A 20167-nucleotide genomic window follows, 5' to 3' on the forward strand; every position below is an offset into this window, starting at 1 on the left:
GAACTTGGAGTAAGTAACTTCCCCTGGTAGTGCAGTAACCAACGAGTGCCAGAAGCTCAGCGGTCACTTCTTGGTCCTCACCCCGGTTTCCGCAGAGAGAAGGAAAGAGTTTGGAAGGAGAGAGAATGGAAGAAGATGAGGAGGGAGTCACGGCTCTTACCAAGGCTGGATCCTCCACTCCCCGCCACACAAGGGACACCACATACAAGGAAAAAGAGAGGAGACAGGGTAGACTGGGGACAAACTCACAGCCAGACCGGATTTATTCAAAGAAAATAAACTTGCAGAAGTTGATCAACTCTGACATGCACACAGAACATGTGGCAGGGAGCCCAGACCCAGCAGGCTGGGCCTCTTCAGATTTTATGTGCTAGGGGTGAGGGTGCGGGGCAGTAGGCGGAAGTGAGATCCTCCATACAGGTTTTTCATATTTGGCACCCCTCTACCAGACCTGGGGAAGAATGCAGGGGCTGGGATGGAGAGCAGTAGGGTGTGAGACTGAATTGAGATTCAGGGACAAGGGAGAAATGCTGATTTTATCTGTCTTTTGGGCACTGAGCTGCAATAGCTGAGATTTGTGTCTTAGTTCCATCAAGTGGGAGGGAGGCCCAGGACAGTGTGTGAGCACTGCACTGGATGGGGTGGGGGCTACTCCAGTGGCCAAGCAGGTGTGGTGCACCTGGCACGGCAGCAGGAGCAGGGGCCCTGTGTGATGTGGCCTGCACCCCTGAGTTGACTGGGGTCTGTGCAGCAGACTGCAGTGGTCTGGGGCAGCACTGCACCTCCAGAACCAACAGGAGCAGGGCAGGTGTGAAGCCCAGCTGCACCTGGGGTGTCTGGGGTGTCTGGGGTGTCTGGGGTGTCTGGGTCAGGTCTCTCGAGCTGCCCAGTGGGCTGGCTCTCCACTTTGTGTGCACTGCTCTCCAGCACACTCCCACAAGTATTGCAGCCAAATAGTAGTTTTTTTTGTTTCTGATCCTTCTTTATCAGGGGGTAGCTGAGCTGCCTATAATCAGCCATCTCCCCCAGAGAAGAAAGAGTTAATAGATTTACCAGATTAGGGCCCAGCAGGCAGAGAAGTGAATTGGCAGCCAGGGTATTGGCAATAGGTCAGTTGCAATCTGTTAAAGAGAGGTTAGAAGAGAAGTGGCAGGTGTTGAAATAAAATGAGTGTTGACTACCTTGTTTTGGGAGTAGTCAGGAAAAGAAAGGCATGAAGTAGCATGCTCCCGGGGGACAGCACAGGGGCAGGTGCGTTTGTCCAGGACCCGGCCGTCAGATCCATCTCTCCTGGGTGGAGGCAGAGGGTAGGGCCATCATAAAAGAGAGGGTAGGTTTATCGCACAATGATTTGCTTAGGGAGCACACTGTGTCTACCATTGTTGTGCTGCTTGATAAGTAGCCTGGTGACGACAACATGAAGGTTGGAAAAGCTCAGGTAGGAGCACAGGCTGGTGTGGCCAGTGCAATGAGCTGCCCTCCCGGGGCTGGCGGGGCTGCAGCTCTTGTTGTGTGCGGTGCCCTGGGCTGAGGGCAGCAGGGTGCTGGTGGTGCCTTGGAGGGCAGCCACGGGCTCAGCGTGCAGAAGGTCCTGCAGGAGCTCCAGGCCCGAGGCCACCTGCCCGTGGTCCTGGTGATACAGCAGAATCAGTATGTCAGAGGAGAGGCCCCTTTCACTCTGAGAACCTGTGCCGCTCCTCTCACGCAGGATGAATTTAATCATATGTTCTGGCAGCACCATCAGAGGGTCTTTGAAACACAAAGTTTTCTGAAGCGGTTTTGGAAAATGCAGCAAGCCGGAAAAATGCATCCATGATCTATTCCCAGTCATGTTCAGAGCTATTGCATAACAAAGCCCTGGTGAGGCGCCTGGATGACAGCTCCTTTTATGTGGTTTTCACAGGCCCCATGGTCCCCTGTGGGGCACTGCTGGCTAAGCACCTGTTCATTCCTGCTGTGTTTTTTCTGCTGACCCCATGACCAGCCTCTCCTCACCTGGCATCGTTTCCAAAGTTGGATCTATACCTTTACCAAGAACTTTGGAGATATCCTACACGGACCCTGAATACAAGCTGGGTTTTGTTTAATAATTTCTGTGGTGAACCTTTTTTTTAATATTTATTTATTTCTGGGCCAAGCCTCTGCCTTTGGCACCGGCATCCCATATGGGCACTGGTTCGTGTCCAGATGCCTCACTTCTGACCCAGCTCTCTGCTATGGCCTAGAAAAGCAGAAGAAGTCGACCCAAGTGCTTGGTCCCTTGCACCCACATGGGAGACCTGGAAGAAGCTCCTGGCTCCTGGCTTCAGATGGGCTCAGTCCCAGCCATTGCAGCCATCTGGGGAATGAACCGGCAGATGGAAGAGCTCGCTCTCTCTCGCGCAATCTCTCTCTCTCTCTGCCTCTGCATTTCTGTAACGCTGCCTTTAAAACAAATAAATAATTAAACCTTTAAAAAAGATTTATGGTTTCTTGAAAGAGTTGGAGAGAGAGAGACAGACAGACATCCAACTTGCATCCACTGTTTCACTCCCCAGACAGCCTCAAAGGACAGCACTGGGCCAGGCTGAAGCCAGGAGTTTCATCTGGGTCTCCCACATGGGTTCAGGGACCCAAGAACTTGCTCATCTTCTTCTGCTTTTCCCAGGCCACTTCCAGAGAGCTGGATCGGAAGTGGATCAGCTGGGACACAAACCAGTGTCCATATTGGATGCCAGCATCGCAGGTGTTATCTGCTACGCCACAATGTCAGCCCCTGTGAATCCTCTTTTTTGAGAGAAGATTCTTTCCGTTTATGTCATATTCATTTAATTTATACTAACTTCAGTGACTTTATAGTTCTATATGCATCTTTCTTCCCTTCTTGTTACTAATGTGTGCACTATTCCAAAGGACTCTAAACTTTGCTTTTATTTTTAAAAAAATTAAAAATAATTTCTTAGTATGTATCTCATAAATACACCATCAGGAACACAGTTCTTCTTCCCACCACACCCGCCCGCCCTCCCAGTTCCTCCCCCTTCCTCCTCCCTCTCCTGTTTAGTGCAAGAAAGAGAAAGAAACAGAAAGAAAGAAAGGAAAACAAAAAAAGGGAAGAATGGACTATAAGAGCTGAGAGAACTGTTTCTCAGTGGTCTAGACCAGGGCTGTTCTATGTTTTTGCTTCTCAAAGGTGATTTCACTCCCCCTCCCTCTTTTCCCTTCCTTCTCCTTCTTTCCTTTTAGAAACTTAATTCTCTTTCAAGAGGAACCCAAGGAAGGTACAGCTCTTGTGAGCTCTTAGACATAACTAACTTATGAGACATAGTATTATCCTCCAATTAATACCCTAAATAGAAGTGATTCTTAAGAACAATTTTACTATTAGGTCTCACAATACAACTCTTTGAGGACAGAGGTCCTGCATGGGAAGTTGGTGCACAGTGACCCTTGTTGTTTATTTAACAAATAACACTCTTGGCAATGACATCAGTGATCACCCAAGGCTCTTGACATGAGCTGCCTCGGCTATGGAAGCCTTTTGGATCCATTGGCTCAACAAGGCCATAAGCAAAGTGCACCTTCTCTCCTCCCTTCAGAGAAAGGCACATCCTTCTTTGGGGGCCACTTCTTTCCGCTGGGGTCTCACCCACAGGGGTCTTGTATGTAGGACACTTTTTTTCCCAGAGTATCTTGGCTTTCCATGCCTGAAATTCTCCCCTTGGACTTTGCAGTCAGACTAGAATGCCTTTAAGGCTAATTCTGAGGTCAGAGTGCTACTTAAAGCAATGGTCATTCTGTGAGTCTGCTCTATGGACTTCTCCCCATGTTGGACATTAACTCCTTTGTAATTCTGTCTGTTATTGTTTCCAAACACTTAGTCCTATTTATATGATCATTGTAACACTTGATCCTATCTATATGGTCACTTTACTGCTTATTTCTGACCATTTGATCTTTGTAACACTTACGCTGCTATTTTTGTCAGCCAGCTTAAGGGATTTTTGGGTCCTATGGCTAGTTGTTAAGCTGTACTCATGGAAGTCATTCCATAGGAATGTGTGTAGGACTATACTGCTTTGCAGTTGCAAACTTCATGCATTTCACAATTACAACTTTAGGATCTTGGTGATTCTTCCCACTGTGTTCACCCTTCCACCTACACTCCCACCCCCTTCCTCTTCCCTTTCTTATTCTCACTCTTCTTCTTTACTAAGATCAATTTATATTTCATTACATACATAGATTATTAACTTTATGTTAAGTATAATGTTCAATGAATCATATGAAAGAGAAGATAAGGAAAATATTAGAAAGGAAAAGATAAACAAAATATAGAATTAGAAGCTTTTTCTCAACAGTTGAGAGAAGGCTGTTCCAGGTCATTGCTCTCAAAGTGTCCACTTCATTTTACATGTTGTCCTTAAAGTACTCTGTTTGTTATCACAGGTCAGAGAGAACATATGGAATTAGTCCCTTTGGGACTGGCCTGTTTCACTAGTATGATGTTTTCCAGTCTCATCCATTTTGTTGCAAATGACAGGAGTTCTTTTTTTTTTTTTTTTTTTTTTTTTACTTCTGTGCAGTGTTCTATGGTGTAGATATCCCACAATTTCTTTCTCCAGTCTTCCGGTGATGGGCATTTGGGTTGATTCCATGTCTTTGCTAATGTGAATTGAACTGTGATAAACATGGAGGTACAGAGAGCTCTTTCATATGTTGATTTCATTTCCCTTGGGTAGAGTCCCAGGAGTGGGATGGCTGGGTCATATGGTAGGTCTATATTCAGATTTCTGAGGTATCTCCATACTGTCTCCCACAGTTTTCATTCCCACCAACAGTGGATTAGGGGACCTTTTTGTCCACATCCTCACCAGCAATTGCTGTTTGTTGATTTCCCTATGAAAGCCATTCTAAGGGAAGAGGGGGAGGGTGATGTGAAACCTCATTGTGGTTTTGGTTTTCATTTCTTTGCAGCCTGGGATCCTGAGCATATTTTCAAGTGTCTGCTGGCCATTTGGATTTCCTCTTTTGAAAACTGTCTTCTTAAGTCCTTTGCCCATTTCTTAAGCAGATTGTTTTGTTGTTGTTGAGTTTCTTGATCTCTTTATGTAGCCTGGATATTAATCGTTTATCAGTTTCATAGTTTGCAAATATTTTCTCCCGTTTAGTCAGTTGTCTCTTCACCTTGCTGATTGTTTCTTTTGCAGTGTAGAAGCGTCTCAATTGGATGTAATCCCATTGGTTGATTTTGGCCTTGATTGCCTGTGCCTCTTGGGTCTTTTCCAGGAACTCTTTGTCTGTGCCGATGTCTTGCAGAGTTTCCCCAATATTCTATAATAATTTGGTGGTGTTGGGTTGTCGATTTAGGTCTTGAGTTCATTTTGAGTGGATCTGGGTGAAAGGTGTCAGGTAAAGGTCTTGTTTCATGCCTCTGCATGTGGCAATCCAGTTTTCCCAGCACCATTTGTTGAAGAGACTGTCCTTGCTCCAGGGGTTGATTTTAGCTCCTTTGTCAAAGAGAAGTTGGTGACAGATGCTTGGATTGATTTGGGGTGTTTCTATTCTGTTCCATTGGTCTCCTCAAACTTTTTTCATGTCTTTGTGGTGACAGCATTCAAAATCTTTTTCTTCTAGCTGTTTTGAAATATATCACACGTGATCGTTGCCTATGGTCACGCAACTGTGCAGATGAACACCAGCACTTTTCTGCTAACTGGAACTTGTTCCCGCTGACCAGTCTTTCCCTAACTCTCCCTCTCCTCTACTGCTGTTGGTGCTTAGGAACTGCTGTGCTGCTCTCAAATTCAGTGAGGTCAATTTTTGATATTCTACCTATGACTGAGGTCAAGGGGTGTTTGTGTTTCTGTACCTGGCTTGTTTTGCTTAAAACTAACAACCTCCAGTTCCATCTACATTTTCACCAATGACAAGGTCTAGTCCTTTTTTTATGGCTAAATCCCAGGGGTCTTCAAAAAATTTGTGGAAATTGCCAGTTATGAAAAACCATGTGTGCATTCCAGCAATCTTTGTAACAAAATGAACTTGTGTCTTCATTTCATTTTCTTTTTTTTTTTTTAATTTTATTTATTTTTTGACAGGCAGCGTGGATAGTGAGAGAGAGAGAGACAGAGAGAAAGGTCTTCCTTTTTGCCGTTGGTTCACCCTCCAATGGCTGCTAAGGCCAGCACATCGCGCTGATCTGAAGCCAGGAGCCAGGTGCTTCTCCTGGTCTCCCATGGGGTGCAGGGCCCAAGCACTTGGGCCATCCTCCACTGCACTCCTGGGCCACAGCAGAGAGCTGGTCTGAAAGAGGAGCAACTGGGATAGAATCTGGCGCCCCAACCGGGACTAGAACCTAGTGTGCCGGCGCCGCAAGGCAGAGGATTAGCCTATAAAGCCACGGCGCTGGCTTCATTGCATTTTCTACAACCCTTGGGAAGTACCCTTGATGGATCAAAGACATGATCCGCAGCCATTCTATCTAGTTTCTTGCCCTAAATGGGATAAAATCAGAATTTACATCTTATCCATGCATCCTTTGAATTTATCTCTTATCCCTGCATCCCAATTCAGTCTCACAAGCTGTATGGTCCCCAGCCTGCCCCCTGTATTGTTCTCCAGGTTTGGAAGGCAGAGCCAAGCTTGAAGAATCTGTGTAGAGCAACTCAGATCCATTGGTCACTCCCCCTCCCCTACAGACCTCTAGCCCACCCTAAGATACCAAAATCCAGCCCTCTGGGGTCTGCGCCCTCTACCATGTGTTCAGTCTGTGTGCACACTGGCAGTTGGTCACTGATCTCTGCCATTTATTTTTCTTGAATAAATTCATTTTGGCTGTGAGTTCATCTCCTGTCTCCTCTCAGTTCTGCACCCCCTTTCCTTATAACCCTCATAGTATTCATGTGTGTGTCTTTTTTAAAAGATTTACTTATTTATTTGAAAGTCAGATTTACACAGAGAGAGAATATGTGGAGGGAGTGAACGAGAGGGAGATAGAGAGAGAGAGAGGGAGAGGAAGAGGTTCACACCCCAACAGGCCAAAATGGCCAGAGCTGCAGAGATCCGAAGCCAGGAGCCAGGGGATTCTTCCGGGTCTCCCATGCGAGTGCAAGGGCCCAAGTGCTTGGGCCACCTTCTATTGCTTTCCCAGGCCATAGCAGAGAGCTGGATCAGAAGTAGAACTGACGGGTTTCGGGTGCCAGTTCGAGAGATTGTTATATCATATGCTAGTTCCAGCTTTAATATTTTTTGAGAATATTCCATTCTGTTTCCCATAATGGCTATAATAATATGTACTCTTGTAAATAGTGTTTAAGTGTTCTCTCTTTCCACGTCCTCACTGGCACATGCTATCTTTTGCAGAATTTGATAATAGTCATTCAAACTAGAGTGAAGCAATATTCATTGTGGTTTAAATTTGTTTCCCCAGTGATTAGTGATGTTGATTTTGTATGTGTGTGTGTGTGCATGTGTGGTTGTGTATGTGTCTTGGATGTTTGTCTTTTCTTTTGAGAAATCTCCATTCATGTCACTTGGCCAACTTAAAAGCATGTTATTGGTTTCTTGGTAGTAGGTTGCTTGAGTTCCTCATACATTCTGGATATTAACTCCTTTTTAGATGTGTAGTTTCCAAATATTTTCTTCCATTTCTCCATTCTGTTGATTACTTTCTTTGAAGTTTTTCACTTAGAGGTAATCCCATTGGGCTGTTTTTGGTCTTATTTCCTCCTAATATGGTCTTATTAGAAAAAAAAAAAAGAGAGAGGCAGCTTCCCAGTTCAATGTCATGAAGCATTTCTCCAATGTTTTTTCTGATGTTCACAGTGTTGTGTCTTACATGAACTACCGTGACCCATTTTGAATGGACTTTTGCATGTGTAGGTCTATGTCCCTCTTCCCCATGTGGATATCCAGTTTTCCCAGCACTACTAATTGAAGAGACTGTCCTTTCTTCACTGTGTGATCTTAGCACTTTGTGGAAAATCCCTTGGATATCAGCACCTGGGTTTCTTTCTAGGCTTTCTATTTTGCCACATGGGCTTTTGTAAGTATTATTATATCAATGCTATGTTGTTTGATTGCTATAAGTACAGCATATTTTGAGGGAGACAGTGTAGTGCCTTTGCTTTTTGCTCAAGATTGCCTTAGCTATTGAGGGGATTTTGTGATTTCCTATGACTGTTAGCATGGCCCTATCTTGTTCTGTGAAGGATGCTGTCGGTATTTGAGAAGGATTATGTTGAATTTATAGACAGTATGGACATTTTGACAATATTGCTTCTCCCAGCGCACGGTCACAGTTATCATTCCTTTCTTGTGTGTATTCTCTTCAATTTCTTTCAACAACTTTTCATCCTCTTTATTGTGCTTTTTGTTGCTTTGGTGACATTTATTAGTATTGTCTTCTTGTTGCTATTGTAAATGGAGTTGCTGAGTGCTCTTCTTTTTCTGATAACGCTCTATCACCACATGGAAATGCTACTGAGTATGTATGTTGACTATGTCTCCTTCCACATTGCAGAGTAGATTTATTTGTTCTGGTTGTTTTTGGTAGGATCTTTGGGGTTTTCTTTTTTTTTTTTAACTTATTTAATGAATATAAATTTCCAGTGTACAGCTTATGGATTACAATGGCTTCCCCCCCCCCCATAACTTCCCTCCCACCCACAACCCTCCCCTCTCCCGCTCCCTCTCCCCTTCCATTTGCATCAAGATTCATTTTCAATTCTCTTTATATACAGAAGATCAATTTAGTATAAAGATTTCAACAGTTTGCACCCAAATAGAAACACAAAGTGAAACATACTGTTTGAGTACTAGTTATAGCATTAAATCACAATGTACAGCACATTAAGGACAGAGATCCCACATGAGGAGCAAGTGCACAGTGGCTCCTGTTGTTGACCCAACAAATTGACACTCTAGTTTATGGCACCAGTAACCATGCTAGGCTGTCGTCATGAGTTGCCAAGGCTATGGAAGCCTTCCAAGTTTGCCGACTCTGATCATATTTAGACAAGGTCATAAAAGACAGAGTGAGGATAGTAACCAATGATCCTAAGAGTGGCATTTACCAGGTTTGAACAATTATACAGCATTAAGTGGGGAAGAGGACCATCAGTACACACATGTTGGGAGTAGAGCCATTGGTGGTAGAGTAGAGGTTATGATTACAAAGGAATGAGGCCCAAGTGCACTAGACAGGGCCTAGAACAAAGGACAGAGTCATTATTAGAGGAGCTAAGAAACGTGCTGTCTAAGCTACAATTAAGTTTTCTGATTGAGAGGCAAATAGAACCTGATAGAAGGGGCTTGATAATAATCTGGTGGGCTTTAGGCCTTGTAAATTCAGAGGCCCAGACCTATCTATCTCTTCACATGGGGTATATCCTAAGGGAGGTGTGAACCTCCTACGGGGAGGCACTCTGTTGACTTTCATGACTTGGCTGGCCTGGGAGGAGAGCTGGCCATCTTTGATCACATTATCTGAAAACAGTGGCAATTTAGTTCTCTTCTTTCCAATTTGGATGTCTTTTCTTATTTATTATTTTTTTTCCTTTGCTTGCTACCCTGGTTAGAAATTCCAGGCTTGTTGAATAAAAGTGGTAATTGTTGAATAAAAGTGGTAATTTCCCCAGTGTTTGCAATATGACTTTGTTCTCGACCTTCTAGAAGTGCTTAGCAGGGCGTTGATTTTGTTCCCTGAGCTGTGGTGGCTGGTGCTATGTCAGCATTCAGTGCCACACTGAATCCAGGTTTGTTGTGTGAGTGTCTTCACCCTGTCAGCATCAGAGAGAGCACCGACTCCAAATCTGTGGCAAATCCATGGGTTCTTCCACAGGGACTTGGGGAGGGTAGTGCATCCCCACTGTGTCCACCAGACTCTCCCCGAGTCTGTAGGATTACGTTCAGTATTAAGATTCATCATGGTGGGCCCAGCTCTGAGTTCCAAGCAAGGCCTGCAGTTCCTTCTCTGTTCTACTCCCCAGGAGGTGGAGTCTTTCTCCACCTGTGCTGACAGAGGTGGGGTAGGGATGGCCAGGCAGTCACTTGAATGCTGTGGCTGGCTGTGAGCTGGGATGCACCTGGAGCTCAGGTCATTGGGGGTGGAAGTTACCTTGGCTTCTTCAGTGCCCCCACCCCTCGGTAGGCCACCTTGTCATCCAACCATCACTGTGGCAACCAGACTTTCAGAGTGGGAGCTCCATTGTGCTGCTTTGAATCTTGAATGTGTTACCTGTTAATGCTTCTTTATTCTTGTGAGAAAAGTTTTTTAAAAAAATGGGAGAAGCATTCGCATTCACTCATGGATGGCCAACACCAATGATGAGGAATGCAGGGGGTTTCAGAGCTGGCAGAACGGTGGGTGGGGAGGATCCTGGATCTTTCCAAATTGCCCTGAGACTGTTGCTAAGAGTATGTCAGAGGGAGAGGCAGAAGGGTGGAGGTGAAAAAGTAAACTAAAATCTCAGGTGAAAGCTCTTGTGGCTCCAATTGGTTCAAGAGAGCTTGCTTAAAAAATGATTAATGGTTAATATAGGTTCATTCAAATAAAAGGGCAGGATTCCGAGCCAGGTAGAAGGACAGAGAGTCTGTGAAAGCACTGTTTGGTTCAGGGGACGTAGCCAGCGGTGCAGGGCAGGGTGTATGAAGTATTTATTATTGGTGTCACTTTAACTCTCTCTAGATGGCCTGCCTGCTCCCTGCAGCTCAGAGAGCGTCTGCGTGGGTTCTCTTCGTGGCACTCTGGGGCACGGTGGTGGGTGACAGGCTGCTGGTGGTGCCCCAGGATGGAAGCCACTGGCTTAGCATGCAGGACATAGTTGAGGCTCTAGGGGCAAGGGGGCATGAAGTCGTGGTGCTGGTGCCGGAAGTCAACTTGCTCTTGAGAGAATCCAGGTTCTACACGAGGAGAATCTATCCTGTGCCGTTTGACCAGGAGGAGCTGAGGAATCGGTATCGCACCTTTGGATTGAAGCACTTTACTAACAGGTCTTGGCTGAGCAGGCCTCAGACAGAATACAGGAATCTCATGGTTGTCATTGACATGTTCTTCTTCAGCTGCCAGAGCCTCCTGAGACACCGCGACACCTTGGATTTCCTCAAGGCGGGCAAGTTCGATGCTCTTTTCATAGACCCGGGGTTACCCTGTGGTGCGATCCTGGCTGAGTACCTGGGCCTGCCCTCCGTGTACCTGTTCAGGGGCTTCCCCTGTTCCCGGGAGCATTGGTTTGGCGGAAGCCCCAACCCGGTGTCCTACATCCCCCAGTGCTACACTAAGTTCTCCGACCAGATGAGCTTCCCCCAGCGCGTGGTCAACTTCCTTGTTAACTTGCTGGAGGTCCCTCTATTTTACTGTCTGTATTCGAAGTATGAGGACATGGCCTTGGAGCTCCTCAAGAGGAAAGTGGACCTGCCCACCTTATTTCAGAAGGACCCCGTGTGGCTGCTAAGATACGACTTTGTGTTTGAGTACCCCAGGCCGGTGATGCCCAACATGGTGCTCATTGGCGGGATCAACTGCAAGAAGCCAGACGTCCTGTCTCAGGTGGGTGGGTGTGCTTCTTGCAGGCAGACACTGCTCTTCTGGGCTCTGTCTTCTCCCATTCATTTGCCTCCTGTCCCCAGGGAGCAGAAATGGTGTTGGGGAGGGGATGCCAGGCCTGGAACAGCAGGGGTGTGGGGGACCTGAGGCCAAGGTGACATGCAGGTGTTGCAATGAACTCAGGGCTCATGCCTGGTGACAGCCATAGATACGCACATACACTTAGTTTGTTCTGGGGCCAGTCCCAGGATCATTGCAGCAATGGCATTGCAGTCCAACAGAGGTGAAGGCTTGACCAAGGCAACGTGTCCTTTTTGAAACCCACTCTCCCAACTCTGTCCATGCTTTGTCCCTGGGTCCGAAGGGAGGCAGGAGCCAACCCACAGGCCAAATCTGTTCTTTTCTTTTTTTGAGTTGTTTTACGCAATTATTTTTTTGTTTGTTTTTTTTTATTTATTTGTGTCATGGGGAAAAAGAAGAGAGGGAGAGGAGGAGAGGGAGAGAGAGAGGTAGAGAAAGAGAGAAAGACAAAGAGAGAGAGGGAGAGAGAGAGAGATCTCACATCCCTGGATTCACTCCCCAAATGCTAAAGGCAGCCAGGGCTGGGCCAGGCTAAAGCAGGAACAGAGCCAGAGCCAGGTCTCCAAATCCATGTGCTCTTCTTTGGGAAGCAGGTATCCCAATTGGCATCTTAACCACTATACCTCCACAGGCCTGTTTTTATATGGCCCACAAGTAAGAATGGTTTTCATACCTGTTTTTCTTGTAACATTCATTTTTTATATTTGAAAGGCAAGATTACAGAGAGAGGGGGAGAGAGAGAGAGAGAGAGAGAGAGAGAGATCTTCCATCTAGACTACTGATTCCCTCCCCAGATTCAGGCCAGAGCCAGGAGCCTGAAACTCCATCTCAAGCACTTAGGCCACCTTCTGCTGCATTCCCAGATGCATTAGCAGAGAGCTGGATCAGAAGTAAAGCAGCCAGGACTTGAAATGGCACCGATATGGGATACGGGCATTGCAGGTGGAGCGATGACCCAGTGTGCCACAACACTGCCCCAAGTTTTCATAGCTTCAGAGGGAGGTTAAAAACCAGCACCAGCACCAGCACCAGCACACAGAACTTGCGACTGAGCTGTGTGTGGCCTGCAAAGCTGACTGCTCACTGCTGGGCCAGTGCAGACAGGTGTGGGAGCCTCAGACCTCAGGGACTGTTCCTAGATGGCCCCCCTGAGAAGTGGGGCACAGTGCCCAGAGTCACTTTGGAAAATCAAAACCTCTGAGTTGCTTTTGTAAAGTATTTGTACCTTTGAAAGTTGTCAGACCACTCCATCTTCACGCCAGAATTTCCTTTTCAATGCATTTTTCATCGGAATGAGTCTCAGACAGTCCCAGAGACCTTTCCCCCGTGTCTTCCACACTGAACACTGGACACAGGTCCCGTGAGACAGAGGGGCAGGAGGCTGAGCACAATGGGATGGGGTCCAGGGAGCCCACGTTGTGAAACAGAAACTCCGAGTGTCAAGATTCAACCAGAGGTTTATGAGTACAAGAGATTTGTATGTTATTGTCTGTTCAAAGGGATTTCTTCTATCACAAAGAAATATCAGGTGAGAGAAGGAAAACACTGTCGTCTTTGGTACCTTGGTCCACGCACTGTGTTTCTGTGAAAGTGCTGTCTGCAGTGACATTGAAACCAGAGCAGTGCAGGGGGTGGGCTCTGGGCTGCCTCACCTGTGTGTCATTGTCATCCACGTGGCCTCCTTGTTGCAATGGGCAGTCTGCAGCCTGCATGTTTCATTCTTAGCAACTGAGTTGTGGTTTTAAGAATCAAGTTTCCTTTGTCAAATAAACCATCTCAAGGCTCTGAAACATGTCCCAAGTTGGATCTATAACTTTACCAAGAACTTTGGAGATATCCTGCATGGACCCTGAGTACAAGCTCAGTTTTGTTTCATAATTTCTGTGGTGAATCGTTTTATAAATTTTTTTTTTTTGAACTAAGCCTCTGCCTGTGGCATCGGCATCCCATATGGGCACTGGTTCGTGTCCGTGCTTCTTCACTTCTGACCGAGCTCTCTACTATGGCCTAGGAAAGCAGAAGAAGTCGACCCAAGTGCTTGGTCCCCTGCACCCACATGGGAGACCTGGAAGAAGCTCCTGGCTCCTGGCTTCAATGGGCTCAGTCCCAGCATTACAGCCATTTGTGGCGTGAACTGGCAGATGGAAGAGTTCACTCTCTCTCTCTCTCTCTCTCTCTCTCTCAGCTCCTCATTTCTGTAACTCTGCCTTTCAAACAAATAAATAATTAAACCTTTAAAAAAGATTTATGGTTTCTTTTGAAAGAGTTAGAGAGAGACAGACAGACAGACAGACATCCAACTTGCATCCACTGTTTCACTCCCCAGACAGCCTCAAAGGTCAGCACTGGGCCAGGCTGAAGCCAGGAGCTTCATCTGGGTCTCCCACATGGGTGCAGGGACCCAAGCACTGGACTCATCTTCTTCTGCTTTTCCCAGGCCACTTCCAGAGAGCTGGATAGGCAGTGGAGTATCTGGGACACAAACCAGTGTCCATTTGGGATGCCAGCATCGCAGGTGTTATCTGCTACGCCACAATGTCAGCCCCTGTGAATCCTCTTTTTTGAGAGAAGATTCTTTCCGTTTATGTCATATTCATTTAATTTATACTAACTTCAGTGACTTTATAGTTTTGTACGCATCTTTCTTCCCTTCTTGTTACTAATGTGTGCACTATTCCAAAGGACTCTAAACTTTGCTTTTATTTTAAAAAAAATTAAAAAAAATTTCTTAGTATGTATCTCATAAATACACCATCAGGAACACAGTTCTTCTTCCCACCACACACGCCCGCCCTCCCAGTTCCTCCCCCTTCCTCCTCCCTCTCCTGTTTAGTGCAAGAAAGAGAAAGAAACAGAAAGAAAGAAAGGAAAACAAAAAAAGGGAAGAATGGACTATAAGAGCTGAGAGAACTGTTTCTCAGTGGTCTAGACCAGGGCTGTTCTATGTTTTTGCTTCTCAAAGGTGATTTCACTTTTTCCCCCCTCCCTCTTTTCCCTTCCTTCTCCTTCTTTCCTTTTAGAAACTTAATTCTCTTTCAAGAGGAACCCAAGGAAAGTACAGCTCTTGTGAGCTCTTAGACATAACTAACTTATGAGACATAGTATTATCCTCCAATTAATACCCTAAATAGAAGTGATTCTTAAGAACAATTTTACTATTAGGTCTCACAATACAACTCTTTGAGGACAGAGGTCCTGCATGGGAAGTTGGTGCACAGTGACCCTTGTTGTTTATTTAACAAATAACACTCTTGGCAATGACATCAGTGATCACCCAAGGCTCTTGACATGAGCTGCCTCGGCTATGGAAGCCTTTTGGATCCATTGGCTCAACAAGGCCATAAGCAAAGTGCACCTTCTCTCCTCCCTTCAGAGAAAGGCACATCCTTCTTTGGGGGCCACTTCTTTCCGCTGGGGTCTCACCCACAGGGGTCTTGTATGTAGGACATTTTATTTTCCAGAGTATCTTGGCTTTCCATGCCTGAAATTCTCCCCTTGGACTTGCAGCCAGACTAGAATGCCTTTAAGGCTAATTCTGAGGTCAGAGTGCTACTTAAAGCAATGGTCATTCTGTGAGTCTGCTCTATGGACTTCTCCCCATGTTGGACATTCACTCCTTTGTAATTCTGTCTGTTATTGTTTCCAAACACTTAGTCCTATTTATATGATCACTGTAACACTTGATCCTATCTATATGGTCACTTTACTGCTTATTTCTAACCATTTGATCTTTGTAACACTTAAGCTGCTATTTTTGTCAGCCAGCTTAAGGGATTTTTGGGTCCTATGGCTAGTTGTTAAGCTGTACTCATGGAAGTCATTCCATAGGAATGTGTGTAGGACTATACTGCTTTGCAGTTGCAAACTTCATGCATTTCACAATTACAACTTTAGGATCTTGGTGATTCTTCCCACTGTGTTCACCCTTCCACCTACACTCCCACCCCCTTCCTCTTCCCTTTCCTTTTCTCACTCTTCTTCTTTACTAAGATCAGTTTACATTTAATTACGTATATAGATGATTAACTCTATTTTAAGTATAGTGTTCAGTGAATCATATGAAAGAGAAGATAAGGAAAATATTAGAAAGGAAAAGATAAACAAAATATAGAATTAGAAGCTATTTCTCAACAGTTGAGAGAAGGCTGTTCCAGGTCATTGCTCTCAAAGTGTCCACTTCATTTTACATGTTGTCCTTAAAGTACTCTGTTAGTTATCACAGGTCAGAGAGAACATATGGAATTTGACCCTTTGGGACTGGCCTGTTTCACTAAGTATGATGTTTTCCAGTCTCATCCATTTTGTTGCAAATGACAGGAGTTCATTGTTTTTACTTCTGTGCAGTGTTCTATGGTGTAGATATCCCACAATTTCTTTCTCCAGTCTTCCGGTGATGGGCATTTGGGTTGATTCCATGTCTTTGCTAATGTGAATTGAACTGTGATAAACATGGAGGTACAGAGAGCTCTTTCATATGTTGATTTCATTTCCCTTGGGTAGAGTCCCAGGAGTGGGATGGCTGGGTCATATGGTAGGTCTATATTCAGATTTCTGAGGTATCTCCATACTGTCTCCCACAGTTTACATTTCCACCAACAGTGGATTAGGGGACCTTTTTGTCCACATCCTCACCAGCAATTGCTGTTTGTTGATTTCCCTATGAAAGCCATTCTAAGGGAAGAGGGGGAGGGTGATGTGAAACCTCATTGTGGTTTTGGTTTTCATTTCTTTGCAGCCTGGGATCCTGAGCATATTTTCATGTGTCTGCTGGCCATTTGGATTTCCTCTTTTGAAAACTGTCTGCTTAAGTCCTTTGCCCATTTCTTAAGCAGATTGTTTTGTTGTTGTTGAGTTTCTTGGTCTCTTTATGTAGCCTGGATATTAATCGTTTATCAGTTTCATAGTTTGCAAATATTTTCTCCCGTTTAGTCAGTTGTCTCTTCACCTTGCTGATTGTTTCTTTTGCAGCGTAGAAGCTTCTCAATTGGATGTAATCCCATTGGTTGATTTTGGCCTTGATTGCCTGTGCCTCTTGGGTCTTTTCCAGGAACTCTTTGTCTGTGCCGATGTCTTGCAGAGTTTCCCCAATATTCTATAATAATTTGGTGGTGTTGGGTTGTCGATTTAGGTCTTGAGTTCATTTTGAGTGGATCTGGGTGAAAGGTGTCAGGTAAAGGTCTTGTTTCATGCCTCTGCATGTGGCAATCCAGTTTTCCCAGCACCATTTGTTGAAGAGACTGTCCTTGCTCCAGGGGTTGATTTTAGCTCCTTTGTCAAAGAGAAGTTGGTTGCAGATGCTTGGATTGATTTGGGGTGTTTCTATTCTGTTCCATTGGTCTCCTCGAACTTTTTTCATGTCTTTGTGGTGACAGCATTCAAAATCTTTTTCTTCTAGCTGTTTTGAAATATATCACACGTGATCGTTACCTATGGTCACGCAACTGTGCAGATGAACACCAGCACTTTTCTGCTAACTGGAACTTGTTCCCGCTGACCAGTCTTTCCCTAACTCTCCCTCTCCTCTACTGCTGTTGGTGCTTAGGAACTGCTGTGCTGCTCTCAAATTCAGTGAGGTCAATTTTTGATATTCTACCTATGACTGAGGTCAAGGGGTGTTTGTGTTTCTGTACCTGGCTTGTTTTGCTTAAAACTAACAACCTCCAGTTCCATCTACATTTTCACCAATGACAAGGTCTAGTCCTTTTTTTATGGCTAAATCCCAGGGGTCTTCAAAAAATTTGTGGAAATTGCCAGTTATGAAAAACCATGTGTGCATTCCAGCAATCTTTGTAACAAAATGAACTTGTGTCTTCATTTCATTTTCTTTTTTTTTTTTAATTTTATTTATTTTTTGACAGGCAGCGTGGATAGTGAGAGAGAGAGAGACAGAGAGAAAGTCTTACTTTTTGCCGTTGGTTCACCCTCCAATGGCTGCTGAGGCCAGCACATCGCGCTGATCCGAAGCCAGGAGCCAGGGGATTCTTCCGGGTCTCCCATGCGAGTGCAAGGGCCCAAGTGCTTGGGCCACCTTCTATTGCTTTCCCGGGCCATAGCAGAGAGCTGGATCAGAAGTAGAACTGACGGGTTTCGGGTGCCAGTTCGAGAGATTGTTATATCATATGCTAGTTCCAGCTTTAATATTTTTTGAGAATATTCCATCCTGTTTCCCATAATGGCTATAATAATATGTACTCTTGTAAATAGTGTTTAAGTGTTCTCTCTTTCCACGTCCTCACTGGCACATGCTATCTTTTGCAGAATTTGATAATAGTCATTCAAACTAGAGTGAAGCAATATTCATTGTGGTTTAAATTTGTTTCCCCAGTGATTAGTGATGTTGATTTTGTATGTGTGTGTGTGTGCATGTGTGGTTGTGTATGTGTCTTGGATGTTTGTCTTTTCTTTTGAGAAATCTCCACTCATGTCACTTGGCCAACTTAAAAGCATGTTATTCGTTTCTTGGTAGTAGGTTGCTTGAGTTCCTCATACATTCTGGATATTAACTCCTTTTTAGATGTGTAGTTTCCAAATATTTTCTTCCATTTCTCCATTCTGTTGATTACTTTCTTTGAAGTTTTTCACTTAGAGGTAATCCCATTGGGCTGTTTTTGGTCTTATTTCCTCCTAATATGGTCTTATTAGAAAAAAAAAAAAAGAGAGAGGCAGCTTCCCAGTTCAATGTCATGAAGCATTTCTCCAATGTTTTTTCTGATGTTCACAGTGTTGTGTCTTACATGAACTACCGTGACCCATTTTGAATGGACTTTTGCATGTGTAGGTCTATGTCCCTCTTCCCCATGTGGATATCCAGTTTTCCCAGCACTACTAATTGAAGAGACTGTCCTTTCTTCACTGTGTGATCTTAGCACTTTGTGGAAAATCCCTTGGATATCAGCGCCTGGGTTTCTTTCTAGGCTTTCTATTTTGCCACATGGGCTTTTGTAAGTATTATTATATCAATGCTATGTTGTTTTGATTGCTATAAGAACAGCATATTTTGAGGGAGACAGTGTAGTGCCTTTGCTTTTTGCTCAAGATTGCCTTAGCTATTGAGGGGATTTTGTGATTTCCTATGACTGTTAGCATGGCCCTATCTTGTTCTGTGAAGGATGCTGTTGGTATTTGATAAGGATTATGTTGAATTTATAGACTGCTCTAGGCAGTATGGATATTTTAACAATATTGCTTCTCCCAGCGCACGGTCACAGTTATCATTCCTTTCTTGTGTGTATTCTCTTCAATTTCTTTCAACAACTTTTCATCCTCTTTATTGTGCTTTTTGTTGCTTTGGTGACATTTATTAGTATTGTCTTCTTGTTGCTATTGTAAATGGAGTTGCTGATTGCTCTTCTTTTTCTGATAACGCTCTATCACCACATGGAAATGCTACTGAGTATGTATGTTGACTATGTCTCCTTCCACATTGCAGAGTAGATTTATTTGTTCTGGTTGTTTTTGGTAGGGTCTTTGGGGTTTTCTATCTTTGATCACATTATCTGAAAACAGTGGCAATTTAGTTCTCTTCTTTCCAATTTGGATGTCTTTTCTTATTTATTATTTTTTTTCCTTTGCTTGCTACCCTGGTTAGAAATTCCAGGCTTGTTGAATAAAAGTGGTAATTGTTGAATAAAAGTGGTAATTTCCCCAGTGTTTGCAATATGACTTTGTTCCCGACCTTCCAGAAGTGCTTAGCAGGGCGTTGATTTTGTTCCCTGAGCTGTGGTGGCTGGTGCTATGTCAGCATTCAGTGCCACACTGAATCCAGGTTTGTTGTGTGAGTGTCTTCACCCTGTCAGCATCAGAGAGAGCACCGACTCCAAATCTGTGGCAAATCCATGGGTTCTTCCACAGGGACTTGGGGAGGGTAGTGCATCCCCACTGTGTCCACCAGACTCTCCCCGAGTCTGTAGGATTACGTTCAGTATTAAGATTCATCATGGTGGGCCCAGCTCTGAGTTCCAAGCAAGGCCTGCAGTTCCTTCTCTGTTCTACTCCCCAGGAGGTGGAGTCTTTCTCCACCTGTGCTGACAGAGGTGGGGTAGGGATGGCTAGGCAGTCACTTGAATGCTGTGGCTGGCTGTGAGCTGGGATGCACCTGGAGCTCAGGTCATTGGGGGTGGAAGTTACCTTGGCTTCTTCAGTGCCCCCACCCCTCGGTAGGCCACCTTGTCATCCAACCATCACTGTGGCAACCAGACTTTCAGAGTGGGAGCTCCATTGTGCTGTTTTGAATCTTGAATGTGTTACCTGTTAACGCTTCTTTATTCTTGTGAGAAAAGTTTTTTAAAAAAATGGGAGAAGCATTCGCATTCACTCATGGATGGCCAACACCAATGATGAGGAATGCAGGGGGTTTCAGAGCTGGCAGAACGGTGGGTGGGGAGGATCCTGGATCTTTCCAAATTGCCCTGAGACTGTTGCTAGGAGTATGTCAGAGGGAGAGGCAGATGGGAGGAGATGAAAAAGTAAACTAAAATCTCAGGTGAAAGCTCTTGCGGCTCCAATTGGTTCAAGAGAGCTTGCTTAAAAAATGATTAATGGTTAGTATAGGTTCATTCA

At 44.8% G+C, this 20167-nt stretch overlaps 2 protein-coding genes across 2 annotated transcripts in view; both read left to right on the forward strand.

Moving 5' to 3' along the window:
- Positions 1-20167, forward strand: part of LOC133761011 (UDP-glucuronosyltransferase 1-6) — a 215355-nt gene that overhangs the window by 105404 nt on the left and 89784 nt on the right. The window lies entirely within an intron of this gene.
- Positions 10670-14703, forward strand: LOC133757643 (UDP-glucuronosyltransferase 1-6-like). Its single transcript, XM_062188277.1, has 2 exons — positions 10670-11530; positions 14629-14703. Exons 1-2 carry the CDS (start codon positions 10670-10672, stop codon positions 14701-14703), a joined length of 936 nt encoding a protein of 311 aa, XP_062044261.1.

Source organism: Lepus europaeus, chromosome 1, assembly GCF_033115175.1.
Source record: "Lepus europaeus isolate LE1 chromosome 1, mLepTim1.pri, whole genome shotgun sequence".
NCBI classification, from domain to species: Eukaryota; Metazoa; Chordata; class Mammalia; order Lagomorpha; family Leporidae; genus Lepus; species Lepus europaeus.